The following is a 22,419-nucleotide window of genomic DNA, read 5'->3' on the forward strand; positions in this document are numbered from 1 at the left end:
CTGATTGGTTGTTTTGATTTTTCTCGCACTTGGATTGGAAAAGGATCAAGTAGGTAAAAACAAGCGAACTGAACAATCGGATTAGGAAATAATGACAAGTGAGCAAAAATTGTTTTAATAAGCAAAAGTCACCCCTTCGAGCTGACAGCTGCTACTCGTCAATTTAGAATTTATTAAATCTGTATCACCCTTATTGTTATGATACACTTGTTCATATTTAGGTAATTCTTAATCACGGGAGGGAACATCCCCTAATAAATTAAGTGTAACAGCCCCAACCAAAACAAATCAGCGTTATTAAGCTTTCCTCGTATTTTTGTTTATGAGAAACGTTTCACTTATTCCCTCTAACGCGGCATGTGATTACGGTCTCGGGGTTCTTTCGAATTCGTAATTTTTCCCAAAATCGATACGGTCTCCGCTAAATCGCCGAAAAGGGGTTCGCACTTTCGCAACATGTGGCTACGGTTTCATTGGCTAACTCGCGGAATGCTTCGAGACACGGGCCAATGAGAGGATACCCTCACAAAGGCATGGTCCTTATTGCCGTGTAATTTAGGCGGAAGGGCGTAATCGCGTTCTCCACCCTTTGCCCGCACAGAGTGAGGACCAAAAAATTAGTACCTACAACTAATCCATAGCCATAGCAAAAGTCGGGTTTGTGCAATAAAGTGTAGCTATACGCTTGTGCTTTTTTAAGTGTTCACTGTTTAGGCAAACAAAGGCAGTTCAATGAAAATGTCCTTTCAAAATGATCACGGCCCTTGGGAGGCCAATAATGTAAGTAAATTTCACCTACAAACTGTTGGTGTTTTCCTATTTTTCCAGCAAAATATTGCATTCGAGGTGTGATAGTGCAAAATTATAACATTATTCAATTATAAACAAATTTGCGGATTGGTGAACTTAATATTTTTTTATTTTTGTTGTTTGCAAATAAAAAGAAGTTACACGGTAATAAACCAGGCGAGTACAATGGGGACAGTTGCATTCGTCAAAAAAATCGAAGGTCTAAAAGGCGCTGAGCGAGAGCTGGCGAATAAATCGCTTATTTCGATTGGTTCTTTTTTGATCGATGATTTAAGTAGATTTAAAAGCACCTCCAATCCTTTCCCATTTGTGAAGAATAGCAAAGTACATAAAATGGATTAATTAGTCGGACCTCCTTCAGTCCGGAATGTATCTAAAGGCCCTGAATAAGGGAACCTTCGACTAAAGTTGTATTGTTATCACTTCTGCAGCTACCTATGCAACGGCGAAAAGGTTAATTACACTCAAAAAAGGCAGATACGTACAGGGTGTCCCATTAATAATGGTAAGGGGCCAAGAGAAATCGCTTTCAAGTTTCTAGCTTCGCCGCTAGAGGGCGGTTAAGTAGAAAAATGACTAAACTAAAATATACCCAAAAAACATGCATAAAAAATATATGCATAGCAATATTGTATTATTTTGATGCAGCGCATATTGCTCTAGCTCATAAAATATGACGGAATTGACTGTAACTTCGGATTAGGTTAACACATTTTCACATAATAGGTCTTGCTGGAAGGAGGTCTCTTTGTGAAATCAGATTTTACATGAATATAGAGTCTTTTTAGTAAATGTAATGAGTAGTAGAGGGCGCAATGTGACATTAACATAAACTTTACAGGTTTTTGTGAAAATTTCAAATGGGACGATATAATTATTATATGATATTATCATATAAGATGAAAAAGTGAAAAAAATATCAGTGAAAACCGCATTTTGATATCTGTTTTCGATGCAGAGATATGGCGCAAATACGAACATTTAAGTTACATTCAATTCCTTAACGAGATGTTCTCCTTCCCACACCCCTCATATTTTATGAACTAGAGCAATATGTGCTGCATCAAAATGATGCAAAATTGATACAAGATTGCTATGCATGTATTTTTTATGCATGTTTGTTGCGTAGGTATATTTTAGAAAAAAAGTGATTTTTCTACTTGACCATGAATCGTACGCCCTCTAGTGGCGAAGCTAGAAACTTCAAAATAATTTCCGGCGATTTCTCTTGGCCCCTTTTATTAACAAAATTTTTTTCCCGAAGTTGTGCAATTAACGGGTCCATAGATATTATGGCCTATGACCATTATTAATGGGACACCCTGTACACAAAGAATTGAAGTCGTTAATCAATCTAAATGAGTTCTAATAAACAAATGGAATTTAATAACTGGCCAATCTCAAACAAATCAAAATAACATTTACAATGAAAGCAAATAACACCAAATTCAAGAACACTTTCAATGGGTGCATAAAGCATAAGTAAGTGAGCTCAAACACAAAATGAACCGCTAACTGACAAAGCTAATTGAACACACCATTTCCTTCCTATACAAACTAACATTATTTTAAAATGCTGAAAATTATTGTATTGTTAAACAGTAAACGTGCAAATACCTGCGAACTGTGTCTCTATATATGTCAACGGTGTACTTGTGGTTTGAACGGTGTCTCTATATACGCCAACGGTACTGACAAAGTCTCTACATACAAAATTTCATTTAAATATCTCAACAAATAAAACAAATGCACAACTCTTTACGCCCAAATCGCTCTTTGTGAGTAACAGCTTCACCCTACCATTAGATATGTGTAGTCCAGATGTTTCAATAGTCCTTTGTTAGTACTCTCCTCCGTCATTCCAATCTCGAGGTATTCGCACTGCAAGTTTGTACATTACCAATGACGTCCCAATCGCCTTTTGTAAATATGTACTCTCCTCCGACAACCCGCTCTTGAGATATAACGAATTATATCCGATTACGATAAAGGGTCTATGGCTGGCAGAAATTGATTCCTTTCGCTGAGACCTTTCATTAGCGTACCATGAAGGATAAAACCAGTTCCACCCCCACCCCACCCCCTATTCTGGTAAGGGAAAAGGAAGAAGGGCGGTGTTGGTAAAAACAGTTCCTTTTGTCGCCCCCCCCCCCCATTATTTGCAAAGTATTACTTGACTCCACTAAAAGCACGTGTATGCAAAATCTGAAATCATTTGGTGTTCGCACGTTTTACTTTCAAAAATTTCAGGAAATAATTCGTGGGAGAGCCCCCCTAGGCCACCTATTCCAAGGACTTTATGACCATTCTCCAAACTTTTGAAGGGGGGGGGGGGGTTAACACACGTTCGGCCTTTTATGGTATTCTAATGAAAGGTGTCATAGATACATATATAACTAACCCGCGCACCTCTCACGGGCTCAAGGGAGGGGGGCGTTAGAAATTAATTTTATCTTTCATGGTATTCTAATTAAAGATCTCAACGAAAGAAACCGTTTCATAGCAACTACCTCCATTTTTACTAACCCCTTATCAAAAGAGGGGTTAGGGTGGGGGGTGGAACTGGTTTTATCCTTCATGATACTTGAATGAGAGGTCTCAACGACCTCAAAGACCCTGAAGAACATGTGAAGCAATTTTCAAAGCGATCGGGCGCTTCTACACAAAGTTATTGCGCACACAGACAGACAGACAGACAGACAGCAATAGAATTACAAACAACATGAGAGATTCCACCCTGTATATACATTATACAACTTACGACGATACATACATTTTTGAGAGTTGGCAAGTATGCAATTTCTCCGTGGGAAAAAGCTGCCTGCGCCATCTAAAAAGCACGAACCGAGGTTACGTTGAGCATCTTGTTTTTAATGGCGGTCGTGAACGCGTCGCTCCATAAATGTTTGTTGTTATTTTGTGTTATTTAATAGAGGTAGTAATTTTTGCATTTCTTTATATCGTATTTGTGTTTTGTATGCCACATTTTATATTTTTTGTGTTTGAATCTTTGTTTTTGAAATTTACTTGGTTTAACCGCAATGCAGAATCACATGTGTGTGATACCGTTATGCTATTGTTTGTAATTGTTTACGATTTTGGTGTAATGCTTGCATAAATTATGTTTATTGATGTTGATTATTTGGTCTTATCCCTGAAGTAACATTCATATAAGTTTTGATCATTTTATTTTAATATGTGGAAGTTACCGATTAGTTTGATATATGTACTGACGTGTTGTTTGTTACTAACAATTTTCTCCGTGAATGAAGCAGTCAGGGGGGTGATAAAAACTGTAACCATTTTGAGCTACGACACCTAATTCCGTGATTGTCTTCGACTTTCAACTGTAAGCTCGAAACCCCAAAACCAGGGGCGGGTTACCTATCTTGCAGGAGCGGGATTACGCTAATCAAAACTCTTCAGTTTAGAATATATGTGCGATAAATGAGTGGTGATTCAATAATTTCTACATATCTTATTTTTAGTTAAATTTGCCTACAAGGCCATGTAATTTTCCATCTTGCTTTTAACAAAAGGACTTTATTGCACCAAAGATGAGTCACATCCTGTGTATTTCACCCTTTCTTAGAATCTTAGTACCTGCTTACCTGACCCATAACCTATTTGCTACCTCTTAAAGTCTACCTGCTAGTTTTTGTGATGTTATAATTTGATGTTACGCATTCACATCATTACAAACAATTAATTTTACAACACAATTTGATATTAATTTGACGGCTGGGTTTTTTTTATTGCTAAGTTCTTTTTTCCCAGCCTATTTCTATTTTGATTCGGTGAACTACCATTTTCAAAGTTTATTTTTGCAATGTAATTTATTTTGACTTAAATTTCCGAGCTTTTACAATCAATAAATTGCGATCATTTTCACAATTTCAGTGTATTATTTTACGGTCCTTCCCTACTGTGCTTCAGGTCAAAGCGTTGTCTACAACTAACGTAAGGGGGTCCTGCCTTAGACGTTTGATCACGTGCCACTTTTCAAATTTAAGCGGGATCTTGTTTAGTTTTGGAGGGAATAGTCATTCGGGTGGCCATTTTTAAACGTTGCCGGGTTGACTTTATTTCCGTGTTCTTGTAGTCAAAAGCACGAATGAATTGTCTTAAACCATTTTACCGGTTGCCACTTTGTTCAAAATCTTCTTAGCACCTTGTTTAAACAATTAAGGCAGAAATTTGATTGATAAACTATTTTCTTTAACGTCTAGCCACTCCAAATTAAGCGCAATGGAACGTTCTGTAATTTAACAACCGCGCCTTCCGAATCAGAATTTATTTTTACGCGAATACATGTGGAAATCCGGAAAACCGAAATGTTTTTGTTTGCTGGATCTCGCCCCTGAGACAGGTAACAATGGGCCCTCGTGCGGGGTTTTAGGATTACGGTTGAAATTCGAGAATAGTCCCGGCATTAGATGTCGCAACTGATGCTGTTACAGCTATTTACCGTCCGCCTGACCGCCTCATTCACAGCGAAAATGATAGTTTACCAACAACTCCATCAAACTTCAAACAATTGAATAATTTCGACATGTAAATGTAAGTTTAACTTGAGCCACGAACATTGTAATTAAAATAGAAACCAAATTGAGCAAAGATTTAAACCAAAAATGAAAACGATTTCAAAACTATAAAAGTTAACGGTATCAAACACGTAATTCTGCATTGAGGTTAAACCAAGTCAATTAAAAAAAAAATTGAAAATTATAAAAAAATGAAATGAAGATATCACTAGACGTCGTCTGGTATAAAGACAGTCGCAGGTAGCCGCCCATGTGCAGAGGAAGACATTAGTTTTGTAGTGGGCGGCTACCAGCGACTGTTTTTATACTAGACGAGGTGTGCGTGCACTAAATAACACAAAAATAAAAACAAACGTAAACGGAACGATGCTTTTTCAACCACCGTTAAAAAACAAGATGGGTCTAACGTACAAAAAAAACAGTAAGAAAATTAAGGTTTCATTGCGTTAGGAGTGAGATATCTGTGATTTTACTTTATTCACAACAAAGCTGCAGTAGTATTAAGACTTGGTAGGTACGACGGATCTACTAAAAAAAAACGTATCTTCATCACTCGAGTTTGCGAGTTTGCGAGACCGCGGCTGTATTCTACGCTTCGATATGCAAGGTAGTTTAACAATGTTGCCATTTACTTCATTCTTAATTGATTTTGAGTCTGAATAGCGACAATTTATTATGTTACAGGAGTATAAGGGAGGCGATGTACCCAATTACCATGGTGACATATCGACATATGGCAGTCTGTGGGATCCGCATCACTGTCTCCCGGGTCAAAATCCGGGTTTCGGCGCCTATCCGGATATTATCACCGCGTTCAATAGCGAGCTGGGTAAGCACGTACTCCCCTTGCGCTATCGACTAAGTGTAATAGACCGATTTTAGTTTGGCAACAGCAATGCGGCGGTCTCGTGGGCAACCGCATATCCAGGAACGGCTCGCCCAACAATCCGACGCAGTCGCAGAAGAAACCGCGGCGAAGGGTCGCGACGATAGCGCAACGTCGCGCGGCGAACATACGCGAGAGGAGGCGAATGTTCAATCTGAACGAGGCGTTCGATAAGCTCCGTCGCAAGGTAGGTATAGGGATGACGGTGGGGCGGAACTGATATCTCGATATTTACAGGTGCCCACATTTGCGTACGAAAAGCGGCTATCGAGAATCGAAACGTTGCGATTAGCGATAACCTACATCAGCTTTATGACCGAACTCCTGCACGGGACGAACCCCGAACATAAGGGCAACGATATTTATCCACAACGCGAATATATTTCGTACGGAATTATTAGTTAATCTGTGCTTGTATGTAGTAGTTAATTAATGTAAGTCTTCCATGAACATAGTGAGGTAATAAATTGTCTTTGTGTATACTGACTGGTCGGTCATCGGCGCCAACGTGCACACTATTAGGATGTTACTCATTTTTGGTGCAACAAAATCCTTTATGAAAACTGAACATGGCATCTGAAAATGAGCGAATCGCAACTCATATATCGCGCAAAAATTCTGAACCGAAGGTTTTTTCGATATGCCGTGATTTAAACAACTATATATATATATAGTAAGGTTTAATTAAAATAATTTGGTTCATATTCAATGTCAAGGTTTTTCTCTAGTTGTGCTCTTTTCCTCTTCGAAACAAAGGCGGTGGTTCGATTTTTTACAAATTGGGCGAAAGTTCATCGCCCTTGCGACATTCAACAACCTGATGGTACGATGCACACGCAATGTTTTTTGGAAAAAATATGACTTAAATTTCGTGACCCGATTTTTATTGTTACACAATTTGAAATCTGTTGTCGATTTTCTTTTGCTTTTGTTGTTTTTGTTTATTTAGTTCCTGTATTTGTGTGAGCCATGCCAGGGTTTTTGTCCAGAAGAAGGTTTCCCTGACATCGTCTGGTTGTGTGCGTAATACATTTTATATTGTCTCGTCTTTTCTTACGCACAACATTACGAGTTTTTATTAATTTCCCTTTCCCATTTGTGTATAAAAAGAGTCACCAGTTTTAACACAGCCTTTTACCCAGATTGGAAAGTGCCGCGAAACGTGTCCGTCGTTTTGACATGAAAGTAACGGTAGCTCTGCTCGGTAGTATGGGGTAAGTCAAGATTGCGGTTACTTCTTGACTTCTGCTGTTAATTAAGTAAGTTAAGCGATTAAAATGATTTTTTTTAATTTTTCCTTTACGTCCAAATAATAATGTCAACTTTGTTAGTAAAAGATTGCGACATAGATAACCTGTTACAAATAACTACCAAAACATTTTTCCAGTAATTTGTCAATAGAGGTCGTTGATGTAATGGGTATCCTACCCATAATGCAGCACTGTCTGTATGGTTGCCTACATACGTATTTTTTTCCATTAATTGCATGATGCTATGTAAACATACTTAGTGATAACGTCATAATACACTAATGACGTGCTCTCAAACTAAGGAAAATCCTACTATACAATTATTTTTTCAAAGCAAATAAAATATTTTCGAAAAATGAAATAATAACATCTAAATTGATCTTTATTATATGGTTAGAACCTTTGGATCTATCGTGCGCCCTATGGGGGTAAGCGCCCTTCCGCATGGAATGACTATTACAGTCAATTCATGATTCTTTTTGCATTTTATTGCGAAATGTGTGCATTTTGACATCCTCATTAATCCGGCGCAGGAAATCAGTCAAAATTCAAGATGGCGGCTGAATTTTTTATTTTTCATAGAAAAATTTGTAATGTTATTTCAATTAAATTTGGTTACACTGTTTAAAATACAAAATGGCGGTTTTTTAAATATTTCAGTTTTGAAATATGAAATTGCGCTTTAATGCATTTCATAGTTTTACCACAATAGGAGAAAATTTACAATTGGTCCACAAAAGTCAAAAGAGGCAGTGAATTATGAGTGCTCAGTTTTTCCAAAATGGTGGTCGTTTCAAAATGAATTTGCTAAATATTTAAACAGCGGCCATTTTGAAAAAAATGAAATCAGTGGTTATTTTGTTATACATTTATCTTTGTATTTTAAACATTGTTGCCAAATTTCATTGAAATATCCAAGTTATAGGTTTTTTTTAATGAAATCTTGAATTTTGATTGATTTGCTGTATACTATGTCTCATAATATAATGCAAAAAGAATCATATTTGTTGCAATTTTGGCCAGATCATAATTTATTTTTACTGCACTAGACCCCGTATCGCTACTCACCAGGAAAGACGCGCCTCATATAACGAGACGTCGACACCGAGCTCGCTAGGCGAATCATCGAGCAAAGCAACACTTCCGATTGTCCCCGATCGAACCCGATGCTGGCATTAGGTATCTTAAGCACACGCAAAACACTCTGTATATTACTAGTGTAATGATTTTAGAGTTACTTACACTTGCCAACTCCGGGGAGAAATTACAGGCACCGGCATTGTAAGAAAAGTTTGTTGGCAACAGCGCTTTTTATAATTTTATATAAAGTGAAAACACTTTTCAAAAGTTATATAGTTCCCTCCATTTTCAAATCGCGGTTTGGCGGATTGTACAAATCTTAGAGAAGCAAAGATAGAAAGGGGATAAAAGACAATCGTAAACTGCAGCAAATTTAATTTGTTCTTACATCAGTAACAAAACCCCCTACAGTTGATGGCGTCAGGTTAAAGCAGTAATCGTAGATGCACATCGTAAAGTACGATGGAGGTACGCCACTGGGCGCAAACGGCCGAAAATGGAAACAGCTGACTAAACAAAAGTAAACCCAGTTTTTGCACCAAGAATATGGCCGCCATAGGAAAATTTGCTTCAACACGCAGAATTGCACTTGGCTCCTACGTTTTGTTATACTATGGTTGGTTTTTTATGTGTTGGGACGTGAAACACAATCGGAGGTAGGAAAAAATGAGCTTGGTTCTGCGAAACAAAACAATACCGAAACCAGGAAAAAAAACTAGCAAGAAAAAAATTACCATGCTGTAGGTGCGTTCATTTATGAGTTCTGATCACTCTTTTTGCTCTAAACCTAAAGCGTTCGTTTATTGGTGCACCAGAAACAGTATTGACGCCGTATCGTTTTTTTTATTATCAAAAGAGAGTCGCATCTCATGAGAGATTGCAGACGAATCGCAACAGACGTGATCACGTGGCCATGTTTATTTTAACCTAAAAATTAGCATTTGTGTCATCCTCATCATTTGAATCGCTATCGAAAAATAACAATGTACTTGCACCCTCGTGCAGGAATACAGTCAAAGGCATTTTTTGGTTCTCCATTATTATTGCGCACGTCTGAGGTTAAGCTGTACAAAATTTAGAGGTTATGTTGACGCTCCATCCGCTTCATTACGTTCGTTTATGGTACTACAGTTAAGGCCGATTCACATTACCGGTCACGTCACAGTCCGCTCATGTTGCGGTCTATTATTATAGCGTTATTAATTTGCACCAGTGATCACGTGACCTTTTGCAGAAACCGAAATTCGAACGCATCTACTGCAATGTTCTTAGGGATTCATCAAACCGCACGGGTATTTTGACTTGCCGTATACTTACAGTTGGCAACCCTGGGAAAAAGAACATTAGCAGAGACATATAACTTTCATGTCGAAATTACGAACGTTTCGCTCCACTTTCGAATCAACTGCGCGTGCCAATGCTAAGCGCTGATACTGGAATTGAGCAAGAGAGGAAAACTAAGAGGCAAGCGATCTCTCTATCGCGCTTCTGTTTGTCGTATACTCTTAGGTTCGCCTCTCGCTCACCTGCAGTATCCGCGCTTAGCATTGGCACCCGCAGTTCATTTCTATATGTCGATTAAGGTAGCAGTCGCTCGGACCGAGTGGCATACGAACGGCTACAGAGAGTAACTGAGGTAGCGTTGGGGCATTTTTTGTATCAGATGTTTTTAAGTGAAAGTGCACTAAAAACAAAACACACGATGCATCATAAATGCAAGTGGAAAGCACTGTACTATTTACGTTACTGGTGAAAAATACTAGGTTAACCTCTGTGCGTTTGCCAAATATACATTTCTAATTGTTATAGTGCAAAGACACATTAATATTCATGTAAGATATTGAGACATCGTAAAATGATAAATTGCATGTACATAAAAAACGTCAAAAGCATCGACTTCAATTATTAACAAGAATCATATTCTAATGAAATTTGGCTCAGAGCAAGAAATAAAGATTTCTTTGGCATCATTGTTCACCACAAGAGCTTATACTGTAAAGTCAAGGTGCGGCGGACTATAGGTAAAGTTTTGCAATTCATCATACTGAGAGGTTCCACCCTGCATATACAACTTACGACGATACATACATTTGGTTGGCAACCATGCAATTTCTAGGTGGGAAAAAGCTGCCTGCGCCATCTAGAGAGCACGAGCGGGGGTTACGTTGGGCATCTTGTATTGAATGGCGGTCGTGAACGCGTCGCTCCATAAATGTTTGTTGTTATTTTGTGTTATTTAATGCAGGTAATAATTTTTGCATTTCTTTATATCGTATTTGTATTTTGTATGCAACATTTTATATTTTTTGTGTCTTTCAATCTTTGTTTTTGAAATTTACTTGGTTTAACCGTAATGCAGAATCACATATGTGATACCGTTATGCTATTGTTTGTAATTGTTTACGTTCTTGGTGTAATGCTTGCTTAATTTATGTTTATTGATGTTGATTACTTGGTCTTGTCCCTGAAGTAACATTCATATAAGTTTTAATCAGTTTATTTTGATATGTGGAAATTACGGATTGGTTTGATGTATGCACTGACATGTTTGTAATTAACAATTTTCTCCGTGAATGAAGCAGTAACGGGGGTGGTAAAAAGTGTAGTCAAAATTTAGCTACGACATATCTTCCACTTTCAATTGTAGGCTTCGATACCACGAAACCAGGGGCGGATTACCTATCTTGTAGGAGCGGGACTACACTAATCTTCAGTTTAGAATCCATGTGCGATAAATGAGTGACAATTAGATAATTTCCACATATTAAATTTTACAACACAATTTTATATTAATTTGACGCCTGGTTTTTTTATTGGTAAGTTCTTTTTTCCCAGCCTATTTCTATTTTAATTCGGTGAACTACCATTTTCAAAGTTTATTTTTGCAATGTAATTTATTTCAACTTAAATTGCCGAGCTTTCACAATTTTAATAATTGCGATAATTTAAACAAACTTTTCACAATTTGAGTGTTTTATTTTACGTTCCTTCCCTACTGTGCTTCAGGTCAAAGAGTTGTCTGCCTTAATATTTGATCACGTGCCACATTTCAAATTTAAGCGGGACCTTGTTTAGTTTTGGAGAGAATAGTCAATCGGGTGGCCATTTTTAAACGTTGCCGGGTTGACTTTATTCCCGAGTTCTTATAGTGTGAAGTTAGCGTACAACCTGGGGGTTAAGTACACTACATAAGCGTTTTAATCTGATCGGTGTAATCACATTTTAGGAACGATCGAGTTGTCAGAGTTTGTAAACAACAACGCTAGTGCACAGCTTACTCTGTGGCTAGTGTATGAATTTATAGAAAAGTGACAACACTGTTTTAAAAAATAGTATGTAGATATTTAGATAATGATTGAAGAAGTCTATGACATTTCTCATCATCATCATATGTTTATGCATTTTTGGTGTTTTTTTTTTATTAATAAGAACTTAAGTATTTTTCTAGTGTTTGAGTGAGGAGACGACAACTTTTGGATTTTTATGTTTTGTGATGTTGTTCTGTGTGCCTTCACCGCCCATGTTGATAGCTGGCTGGAGAGACAAGATAAACTCAAAATTTGAGGGTGACCTCTAATGGCTCTGTATAGAATTCCATAGTAAACCATTAATGGTATATTTTCACATCTATTTCAATAGGTACCCATAATTTTGTAACATAAGACATTACATTAGTTACATGGTTTAATTAAACATAGTTATAGTCATGGATAAGGACATGGTGCTTGTTAAAACCGAACCAAAACAAGAAGAAGAAATAAGTGTTGCTCTTGAAGAAAAAGTGTTTGTCAGCAATGATTTTTTGACAACTGTAAAAGAAGAACACAATGAAATTGTGACCTGTGCAGAAAATCCTAGCTATGTACACAATGCTACAAAAGTGCTGCAATGTAATGGACATTCGTTGGATATCAAATCTGAAACTGCAAAGTTTAAATGTGCTCTTTGTCGTTATACTGCTGACAGTAAAATCAATTTTAAAATACACCGATTAACACACAGGGATACTAAAGATTTTAAATGTGCCAATTGTGATTACATAACAAACTATAAATGGAATTTTAAAAATCATCTCTTAAATCACAAAGTGGTAAAAGATTTTAAGTGTGGAAAGTGTGATTATGCATCGAATATTAAAGGGAATTTTAAATCGCATCTATTGTCGCACACCACTTGGAAAGTTTGGGAATGTGACATTTGCGATTATTCTTCAAGGCGTAAGGGCGATTTGAAACAACATGCGTTAATACACAACAGTTCGAAAGATTTCAAATGTGACGTTTGTTTTTATGCTACTAACACTAAGCGGTCGTTAAAGAAACACCTCTTAACACGTCATGTTTTATCACACAAAGAAACTAAGGATTTTAAATGTGACAGTTGTGATTATGCAACAAATATTAAGTGTAATCTTAGTCGACATCTCTTGGTACATAAAGCTTCCAAGGACAGCAATTGTAATTATCGTACAAACGATAAGCGCGATTTAATTCAAAATCTCCTAAAACCCAACCTTCCTCACCATTTTATATGTGGCATGTGTGACTATTCGACAAGTCGTAAGGACTATATGCAACAGCATGTTTTAATACACAGTGGTTCGAAAGATTTTAAATGTGACATTTGTGATTATGCAACACCTATTAAAAAGTATCTTAAACGTCATCTCTTATCGCATGTTATAAAAGATTTCAAATGTTCTAAGTGCGATTATGTTACGAAGTTTAAAAGCGCGTTGAAAAATCATATTTTATCACACGATGAAGCTAAAGATTTTAAATGTGACATTTGTAATTATTCCACAAGTCATAAGCGCTATTTGCATCAGCATGTCTTAATACACAATGATTCGAAAGATTTTAAATGTGACAGTTGCGATTATGCAACAAATATTAAGTGTAATTTTAATCGACATCTCTCCGTACATAAAGAGTTCAAATGTGACATATGTGGTTATTTGGCAAAAACTAACGCGGCTTTAAAACGTCATTCATTATGCCACAAATCGTAAACACAGCTTGAAATAAGGTCTTTTAAGACACAATGTAATATACATAACATTTTAATAATAATACATTAATGTAATATACATAGCATTTATTTGTAGAATTGTATATACAGGGTGCCCATATTGTATATGGAATATAGTATGTATCTGGGTAAATACCGAATGTATACAAAATTTTGCTATATGAAAGTTGTTTAACATTTTATTTCCCATAATAAGGCAGCATTCAGTTGTTTTTGTTTCAGAAAACAAATGAGTATCGAAAAACAATTGAATTTTTCTACATGGCAGTGCATGTTTTCAATAGGCTCATTTGATAGAGATATGATATAACATGTTAGTACCTGTATTCAAGGAAATTTGTCAACAAATTTTAATATAAATTAGACCAATAATATTAATCCAATAGCAGTAAAATGATTTTACATTTATTAAGTACCTACTCAATTATTGATTATTAGAATGCGTATCCGAGGTACAGTCTGTCGCCAGAATTCATGTCAAATACACTTTACAGATTGGGCATTCTTTGGCAGTGAGTTACGTGTGTTTTCAGTGCTAATGAAAAAGTATTCTCGTGTAAACAGTTCCATGGGGCGGGCTACCCATCCTGTAGGAGCGGGATTACGCTAATCAAAGCTCTTCAGTTTAGAATCTATATGCGATAAATGAGTGGCGATTCAATAATTTCCACATATCTTGTTTTTAGTTAAATTTGCTTACAAGGCGATGTAATTTTCCATCTTGCTTTTAACAAAAGGACTTTATTGTACCAAAGATGAGTCACATCTTGTGTATTTCACCCTTTCTTAGAATCTAGGTTCCTGCTTACCTGACCCATAATTCCGAAAACTTGTTTTTTACCTAAATGTTACCTCTTGAAGTTGACCTACCTACTAACCATTATTTTATGTCACTGCAAAAACCAACAAAAATGAGTCATAGTGGCTTTTGCAAATGGCCGACTTCCGTCCCACTCTCTCTTGTATACAACCTGAGTAATGCTCCTTCCTGGTATTCTTTATTAATTGGTCTGATCCAAGGCAGAGATCATATTTAAGAAATGGCCAACTTGTTGACGACAGCTCGTTTGTATACATTTATAGAAAAGTGACAACTCTGTTTTGTATGTAGACAACTTCAGATTGATGATAATATGATGTCTATGCCATTTTTATAATTTCATGGTGTGTTTTAATAAGAGTTTTGAGCGTTTAAGTGAGGAGCTAGCAGTTTTGGATTTTTAAGTTGTGTTATGTTGCTCTGTTTTAATTTTTGGTGGTGTATGTTAAGAGAAAACTTGTATATCTTAGCTCACCTCCACAGAGAAGCCGAAAGCCGGGGGCCCCTTCAACACCCTTGTCTAGTGTATTGAAATTCCTAATCTTGTCGTTGGAAATGGTAGCTGGCTGGAGAGACACCATAAACGAAAATTCGTGGGTGACATCTAAGAGCTTTGTATAGAATTCCATAGTAAACCATTAATGGTTTATTTTCCCATGTGTTGGAATAGGTACCCATAAAATTGGAATGCTTATGGGTAAGTGCTAGTTTACAGTTACATGGTTTAATTAAAAATAGTTGCAGTCATGGATAAGGACAATGCGCTTGTTAAAACCGAACCAAAACAAGAAGAAGAAATAAATTTTGCTCTTGAAGAAAAATTTGTTGTAACAAACGATGTTTTGACAATTGTTAAAAAAGAAGACAGTGAGATTGTGACTTGTGCAGAAAATCGTGGCTATGTGTACAACGATCATTCGTTAAATCACAAAGATTTTAAAGGTGAAAAGTGTGATTATGCTTCAAATATTAAAGAGCCACACAATACTTCGAAAGATTTTAAATTTGAAATTTGTGATTACGCAACACATGTCTTAGAAGATTTCAAATGTTCTAAGTGCGATTTTGTTACAAAATTTAGAGATGCTTTGAGAAATCATGTTTTATCACACAATGAAACTAAAGATTTTAAATGTGACAATTGCGATTATGCAACACACACTAAAAAATATCTTAACCGTCATCTTTTGTCACATGTTATAGAGGATTTCAAATGTTTTAAGTGCGATTTTGTTACAAAGTTTAGAGGTGTGTTGAGAAATCACGTTTTGTTACACAATGAAACTAAAAATTTTAAATGTGACAATTGTGATTATGCAACAAACATTAAGTGTAATTTTAATCGACATCTCTTGGTACACAAGGCTTCCATAGATTTTAAATGCAACAATTGTAATTATAGCACAAACTATAAGCGCTATTTGATTCGACATCTCTTGAAACACAACATCCCTAAACAATTTATATGTGACGTTTGTGATTATGCCACAAGTCGTAAGGACTATTTGCAACAACATGTCTTAATACACAATGGTTCGAAAGATTTTAAATGTGACATTTGTGATTATGCGACACATACTAAAAAGTATCTTAAACGTCATCTCTTATCACATGTCAGAGAAGATTTCAAATGTTCTAAGTGTGATTATGTTACAAAGTTTAAAGGCGACCTGAAAAATCATGTTTTATCGCACGATGAAACCAAAGGTTTTAAATGTGACTATTGTAATTATTCCGCAAGTCGTAAGCGCTATTTGCAACAACATGCCTTAATACATAATGATGCGAAACATTTTAAATGTGACAATTGTGATTATGCAACAAATTTTAAGTGTAATTTTAATCGACATGTGTTGGTACACAAAGCTTCCAAAGACTTCAAATGTGAAATTTGTGGTTATTTGGCAAAAACTAAGGCCGCTTTACAACGCCATTCATTATTATCCACAAATCATAGAGACAGTGTGAAATGACGTCTTTTAAGGCATAGTGTATCAAGAAAGTACCTTATTTTTGTCTTTTAGTTAAAAAATTGTATATCTTCTAATTTTGTTTTGTTTCATTTGTTTTGTATTCTATATGTAATTTTAGAAAAATAAGATGTTAGCTGGAACTATTTAATTATATGAGTGACAAGTGGTATAGCCTCCGTAGTCGCACAATTGCCTAAAGTGTATTTTTCAGATCGATGGTTAATATGGCAGTACTTCTTGAGAATTTTTAGGCTCTATTTCTTGATTTTGACCTTAATTAGGTGATAGTTGGGTTTAGTGGAGAGCGACATCGATCGGATCAAAGGGCAGTCTGTGACGGTGGTTTTGAGATGTCCATATCCCTTCAAGTACCCGGTATATTTAGTTGTTGGATGCAACCAGTTAAGAAATTGGAGATTCTGGGGACATGAGCCACCGTCGATGGTTCGTGGTCAATTCGGATAACGCAAATACATAGAAGATGTGGTCAGCGATGGTCGCATTTTGAAAATACTCAAAATATATCGCCAGCATACTAAATGCTTCTTGGTTAAATCGGCATTTTAGAAAATATTACAAATTCAAAAAAACTGCACTTTCTGAATTAAACAGCAGAATAATTTACAAATTACGGCTGTTATTATTTTATAATGCATCGTGTTTCATTTGTTTTATTTTCCAAAGCCTACCTAAAAGTGTAGGGTGCCGGAAATACATAAAAAGTAAATTTAAGATACAATTTAAGCTTTTTTATTAATTAATCTCATTTGCCCAATATTTGAGGTTAGGAACGAGGTTTTGAAAAACGGTTTTCACTGGCCTCTTTGGGTGTTATTTGGCTACTTTTTCATAAAGAAATATTCATATCATTCCATTTGATTTTTTTAGGATTTTGGGCCATAGTGTCAAAAATTAACTGTATTTCGGTCGATTCTTGTTGCCCAAGGAATGCTCTTTTCAACGATACCAAATTTGTTACAATCGGTCAAACGGTTAAGAAGTTAAGGCAGGTTATTGCATAAACAATTGAACGAGTTTTTGTTTTTACGAAAATGATAGATAAACTGGTTCTCTTTAAAAATGTGAAAAAAGAATGTTTAAGTTTATTATGAGAAATTAAAAAAATGCAATTTTAAAATTTAAGATGGCAGTTACGCCCTCTGGTGGTCATTTTTAGAACTTGAACATTTTTTCCAACGATTCTTCATAACCGATTTACCCAATAATTTTTTTACCCCTAAGTCATACGATGAACTGTCCCCGAGATTTGGTCGAGGGACTGTCTTATTAGGTCACCCGGTACAATAAAATTCAGGTATTGAGTCAAATACAGTTAAAAAGAACAACAAAATCGAAACTCAAAATACATCATAAAAACAAAATGGCATGGCTCTACTCCAGCATCGGCTACCATTAATGTAACACGAAAAACTGCAGGTGAAAACGCAAGTAGTATTCGTGTTAAGCCTGTCTCACAATTGACGCCAACGTGAACGCTAACGCGAACGTGAACGTGAGCATTTAATTAAAACATGAATATTTACTATTTCCATTCACATATAACGCAACGGGAACGTGAAAACGTGAAACAAACGCGACAGTTGGTCAACTTTTATCTTTCCCGTTCCCGTTGGCGTTTTAAACATGCGCGCGCTTGCGATCCAGCCACATAACCTTTAAAGACCAAACAAAACTTAATTATTTTTGTACGAAGTATTGCATGATTATCCGTTTGTTGAATTGAATAGAATAGTCTGTAAATATGTAACATGAATACATAAACTATTACTTCGTCAGCTGTCGGTATCCATTTTTTAGGTTAGTTCAACTACCACAGAACACATTTTAATAAACAAAATATTCCGTTACAAAACTTAACATTCCAGGAGCGTAACGTTAATTGTGAGACTGCGAATTTGTTCATGTTCACGTTACCGTTTGCGTTTCCGTTGGCGTTTACGTTTGCGTCAATTGTGAAACAAGCTTAAGTAGTAGAATTTGCTGACAGCAAGAAAAAAATCGTTCACTGGAATATTTTTATTTTGTCAACTACTTGCTTGGAAATTTATTTGGTTTCCCTTTCCTATTTATTGCAAAAGGTACCTCCTCTACCTACCGTTTTATGAAATATGAAATAAATAATAGAAATGGGGATAGGTAATATTCCTTTACAACAAATATCAAAATTTTACGTTATTTTTAGAACAAAGGGCTGTTGTATATTGTTGTTGATGTCTGGCAAGCTGCGGCCTTGTGTGGGTGTTTATTTGTAATGCGATTTGTTTGACCGTCTTCCATATTCTTTATCTTTGCTTATTGCAGATTAAAATACCGCAACTTTATAATCCATACCTTGTTGCAATTTAAATTTTTTGAACTTCAATAGTACCATTGAATAAAGCTCTTTATTCAATGATAGTACCTATTACATATGATATTAGTATTAATTTATAATAGTGTACCTAATGTGTAATAATTGACCTATACAGGGTGATTCAAATTGGAAAGCCACCATGGGGATCTCGGGAACTATAGATAGGTAGAGGTTATTTGACAAAGTTACCCTTGATGGGGCCGGGACACTTCGCCGAATGCCCACAACGCCGACACGATTTTTGCATGGTCCATATCGCCCACTTATGACCACTTTTTTCCCTCTACAAGATGCTACTTTTAAATTTTAAGTTCGTCTCCAGTCAACCATCATCAACTTTGTTTTTTCTTATGGAAGCATTTTTGAATTTTTGTGGCATTTGATAAATAATTTTTTTCTGATTTCAAAAATATAAACGTCAACTATTTTTAATAAGAAATAACGCTATTATTTCGTAAAAACGCAAGAAACTACTTACGTACGTTACTTAAGAGTTGAGACAAAGGCAAAAAAAGATATTTTACAAACATTAAAAAATTGTTATGTACATTATTGAAATCAGAAAAAAAATCTCTATCAAATCAAAAATTACTTCCATAAGAAACAAAGTTGATGATAGTTAACCGGAGACGAAACGTCAAACTTCAAATTTAAAGGTAGCATCTTGTAGAGGGAAAAAAGTGGCCATAATAATGTGTCATTTATTATTAAATATCTTTGTAAATAACTTCAGTAAAAAACAAAAACGATTTTCAGAATTTCGTTTTTTTTTCCGGAAGTAGTCAGAATTTTCAGTTTCAAAACTGCATTTTGTTAAGCATCAAAATACACAACTTTGCCAAATTTAAACTACCTACCTATCTCTTACAGTTCCCGAGATACCCATGGTGGCATGGGCGTACGCAGGGAGGGGCCTGGCCACAGGTTACGTTTTATGTTTGTTAAAAAATATATGTAAGAATTGTCTTTGATGTTGGCTTCTAATTCAAAACCTTTTCCTTTGAGATTTAAGCAATGAAAGAGGTTTTAAGCCATAAATTAGGGTACCGATCCTGAAAATCGCTGTTCCCATGCCCATCGGATTATTCGGCACACCGGCACCTGCATAGCTAGGCGCCGAGCCCGGCTCACCTGCCATCGGGCTGAGCGAAGTTATCGTTCACTAATCGCCCGTTAACACAAACCACTCTGCAGTGGTCACCAGTGATGTTCCGGCTACCGATTTTTCGGTAGATCTACCGATTTGCCTAAAATTCTACCGATATACCGAAATGGCCTTTATATCTACCTATCTATTTCCGCCCCGTATTTTTTTTGCATATTTAATACAAAATTAATTGATATTAAAGGGGTAATAACTAATATTTTGAGATATAATAATTTTGCAGACGTTTTTAGTAACTATTACCTACTCAAAATAAAAATGTATATTATGTGTTTCATTAAACATTTTTTTTTCGCCAATTTTATTTTTTGCCCCTCCCTAGACCAAAAGCTGCGTACGCCCATGCATGGTGGCCCTCGCATTTGAATCGGCCTGTATATTACTAATTTACAAAAGACCATCCTTCGAATGTAAGACATGTGGAACAGAGATACAAATGTATATTTAGGTATAAACGGGTAAAAAATTAAAAAAAAAATCGGTATACCGTATGTTCCCTGATTGACTTTACAAGAAGAAAAACTTTTACTATACTTTTTGACAAAAATGCATTCTCCATAAAAGCTTTTCCTTGTTCTAATTCGAAATTTCCCTACCGTTTCAGAGAAAAATACAAAAAAAAACGAAAATATGGTTGCACTTTTTCCAAGTCCTAAACGTCAAAACGCGTCTCTACTGTAATAACATTTCGTTAGTTACAGAGTCTTGGAGTTGGTCGTGACCTGTTATTTGAATAGGTACTTTAGGATCGCATAAGACTCATAAGTAGGTACCTATAACAAACACACTTCGTAATGACAATTGACGTTGAATAAAAACCTCTATTCTATTCTGTATATCTGTGGGTGTGCAAACGGACATAAGTTACCTAACAGTTGCAGTCTTATTATTTGCGCATTTTCCAACGAAGTTGGGTGCGCTATTGCAGCCAATTTCTTTGTCCGTCCATTTGTTCGTACTCATTTTTCAATACATTTAGTATTGGTTCTTTTTGAATTCAGTAGCTCATATAGGCGCGAGTAGCATATTCGGATGTGGCGCCGTCTGGTGGCGAATTTAACATAAGGTGTGGTGAAACAAGTTCATCAACCGTTTATTACTGTATTAATATTTACAAGCTCTGCTTACTCCAAATAAAAGAACAATTATGACTTCGAAAAACACTTTTCGTTCGGCCAGAGTATCTTGCTGTGTTGTTGGATGCAGTAATTCGTACATAAATACGGACTCTTCTGTAAAATTCTACAGCTTTCCCAACAGACCGTATGAGTTGCAAAGAAGAGAAAATTGGATAAAGAAAGTGAGAAGAGTTAAGTACACATCTGTTTTGCTATTATTTTACATAGTTTCGTCTCCAGAACGGCCGTTTTTTTTGTAATTTTTCTTTTGTGTGCAATAATCCAATTTGAGGTTATGATCAAGCTATTAAAAGGGATCCCCGCGTTAAATGACTTGTAAAACGGCCCCTTGCTCCCGACTTGTTGTGTAGATGGTTTCCTGATATTTTCCACTTTTCACCCACCAAAGAATATATTAAAAATGGTGTTTCTGGAGACACCGAGACAATTCTTGTCAGAAATCGTGTTTACGAACTAATTTGCACGTTTGTTATTAGAACTGAAAATGGAAAAACATGGACTGTTTCATATAATATTTACGTAAGTCTCTATTTAAGAACGAAATTTAATATAATTAAACAATAATGCAACAAGAAAAGAAGCCTGAATTTTTAAAATTCCTGCAAGACTGCTGGCTGTAAGTGTAACTACACTGTAAGTTACTATATAGAATCTGGTAACTTCCGCCATTTTTGGGCAAAAATCATGCGTTCTCTCTCTAACACACGAGCCCAATGGATTACGGTATTTTCTATATTTAGGGCCAATTGCAGCGTCAAAATTAAGTATCCCGTAAAGTTAAGCATAACTTAAATACCAGCAACGATTGTCTTAATAATCGTTGCCATAGATTTTAAGTTCGACTTAACTTTAAGCAAGGCTTAATTTTTTTGGTGCAACTGGGTCTAGTGACTTTATAGTATATTAAGTATGGAGAACGGTAAGGGATTTTTACCGTTCGAAGACAATTGTTTGGAGGAGGAGCGAAGCGACGACTCCAATTATTGTCTGAGAACGGTAACCCTTAACGTTCGACGTGCTTATAACATTTTTTGCGCGATCTAAATTAAATTTATGCAACCAATATAAATATGCACTAAGAAATTAACGAGCAGAATAAATCGAAATGATCGAAGTGGTATGGTGTATATCACTAGGTAACCAGTTTATTTGTCAAAATTGAAGTTAATAATTTCATAAAAATGTGCATGTGTCTGATGTAGTTTACTAGCTTTGAACTTCCTTTATGACTTTATGAGCGTCTTGCTATAGGAAACAACAGCACAAATTGTACGTTTAATGTACCTAACAATAATTAAAGATTAAATGTAATGTAAGACTGTTGATTTTTAAAAAGGCGTCGGTAAG

The 22,419-nt window shown here is 35.9% G+C and overlaps 3 protein-coding genes across 4 annotated transcripts; all 3 read left to right on the plus strand.

Annotated features, from left to right (window-relative positions):
* Window positions 1–646: 646 nt before the first annotated feature.
* Window positions 647–6,694, plus strand: LOC116160866 (protein Fer3-like). The gene is made up of 4 exons (XM_031474002.1): window positions 647–780; window positions 6,039–6,183; window positions 6,237–6,427; window positions 6,478–6,694. Exons 1-4 carry the CDS (start codon window positions 733–735, stop codon window positions 6,643–6,645), a joined length of 552 nt encoding a protein of 183 aa, XP_031329862.1. The 5' UTR covers window positions 647–732; the 3' UTR covers window positions 6,646–6,694.
* Window positions 6,695–11,932: 5,238 nt separating this feature from the next.
* Window positions 11,933–13,852, plus strand: LOC116162126 (zinc finger protein 888-like). The gene has a single exon (XM_031475657.1). It carries the CDS (start codon window positions 12,277–12,279, stop codon window positions 13,579–13,581), a length of 1,305 nt encoding a protein of 434 aa, XP_031331517.1. The 5' UTR covers window positions 11,933–12,276; the 3' UTR covers window positions 13,582–13,852.
* Window positions 13,853–14,702: 850 nt separating this feature from the next.
* Window positions 14,703–16,534, plus strand: LOC116162127 (gastrula zinc finger protein XlCGF46.1-like). 2 transcript variants are annotated; one of them, XM_031475658.1, is made up of 2 exons: window positions 14,703–15,118; window positions 15,160–16,534. In XM_031475658.1, the coding sequence occupies exons 1-2, from the start codon at window positions 15,109–15,111 to the stop codon at window positions 16,392–16,394; spliced, it is 1,245 nt and encodes a 414-aa protein (XP_031331518.1). In that variant the 5' UTR covers window positions 14,703–15,108; the 3' UTR covers window positions 16,395–16,534. The 2 variants fall into 2 exon arrangements, with proteins under 2 accessions (XP_031331518.1, XP_031331519.1); XM_031475659.1 differs by having other exon boundaries at window positions 15,166–16,534.
* The last annotated feature ends 5,885 nt before the right edge of the window (window positions 16,535–22,419 follow it).

This window comes from Photinus pyralis, unplaced genomic scaffold (genome assembly GCF_008802855.1).
Source record: "Photinus pyralis isolate 1611_PpyrPB1 unplaced genomic scaffold, Ppyr1.3 Ppyr1.4_LG10, whole genome shotgun sequence".
Classification (NCBI taxonomy): Eukaryota; Metazoa; Arthropoda; class Insecta; order Coleoptera; family Lampyridae; genus Photinus; species Photinus pyralis.